Source organism: Nestor notabilis, unplaced genomic scaffold, assembly GCF_000696875.1.
Source record: "Nestor notabilis isolate BGI_N333 unplaced genomic scaffold, ASM69687v1 scaffold29677, whole genome shotgun sequence".
In the NCBI taxonomy this organism is placed as follows: Eukaryota; Metazoa; Chordata; class Aves; order Psittaciformes; family Psittacidae; genus Nestor; species Nestor notabilis.
Window position 1 is genome coordinate 2,862 of NW_009935626.1, and position 554 is coordinate 3,415.

General features: G+C 58.8%; 1 protein-coding gene across 1 annotated transcript in view; it reads right to left on the reverse strand.

Moving 5' to 3' along the window:
• The window catches only part of LOC104408361 (thyroid hormone receptor alpha), a gene marked incomplete at both ends in the record, with an annotated part of 2,848 nt that extends 2,380 nt beyond the window's left edge, over positions 1–468 (reverse strand). The window contains 2 exons of the mRNA XM_010017941.1: positions 114–261; positions 355–468. Of these exons, the coding sequence (XP_010016243.1) occupies positions 114–261; positions 355–468 (262 nt within the window). The remainder of the gene's footprint in view (positions 1–113; positions 262–354) is intronic.
• Between the last annotated feature and the right edge of the window lie 86 nt (positions 469–554).

Consider the following 554-nt stretch of genomic DNA (forward strand, 5'->3'; position numbering starts at 1 on the left):
AAAGGTTTCCCTGCCTATGGCAGGGAGTTGGAACTTGATGATCTTAATGTCCTTTCCAACCCAAACCAGTGTGTGATTCTATGTGTGTCCCCGCCTGTGCCCCTCACACTCACGGTCCATGGCCATGCCCACGGAGATGCACTTCTTGAAGCGGCAGAGCTGGCACTGGTTGCGGGTGATCTTGTCGATGACGCAGCAGCCATCGTACTTGCAGGAGTACGTGGGGTGTAGGTTCTTCTGGATGGTCCGACGAAAAAAGCCCTGGGGACAAGGAGCACACACACACAAACAATACGGTGACCCCAGTAAACCCACCCAGCTTCCTGCCCTTCCCGCCGCTCCCTGCCCACTCACCTTGCAGCCCTCACAGGTGATGCAGCGATAGTGGTAGCCGGTGGCTTTGTCCCCGCACACCACGCACTGTTCATCTTTGTCCAGGTAACTAGGGATGTACCCTGAGGGGGGCACAGTATGTCAAGGATCCCCCGACCCTGTGCCTCTGTTTCCCCTGCTATGGCAGCAGCCGTCCCCGCCCCCTGGGGGCAGGCCCGGCG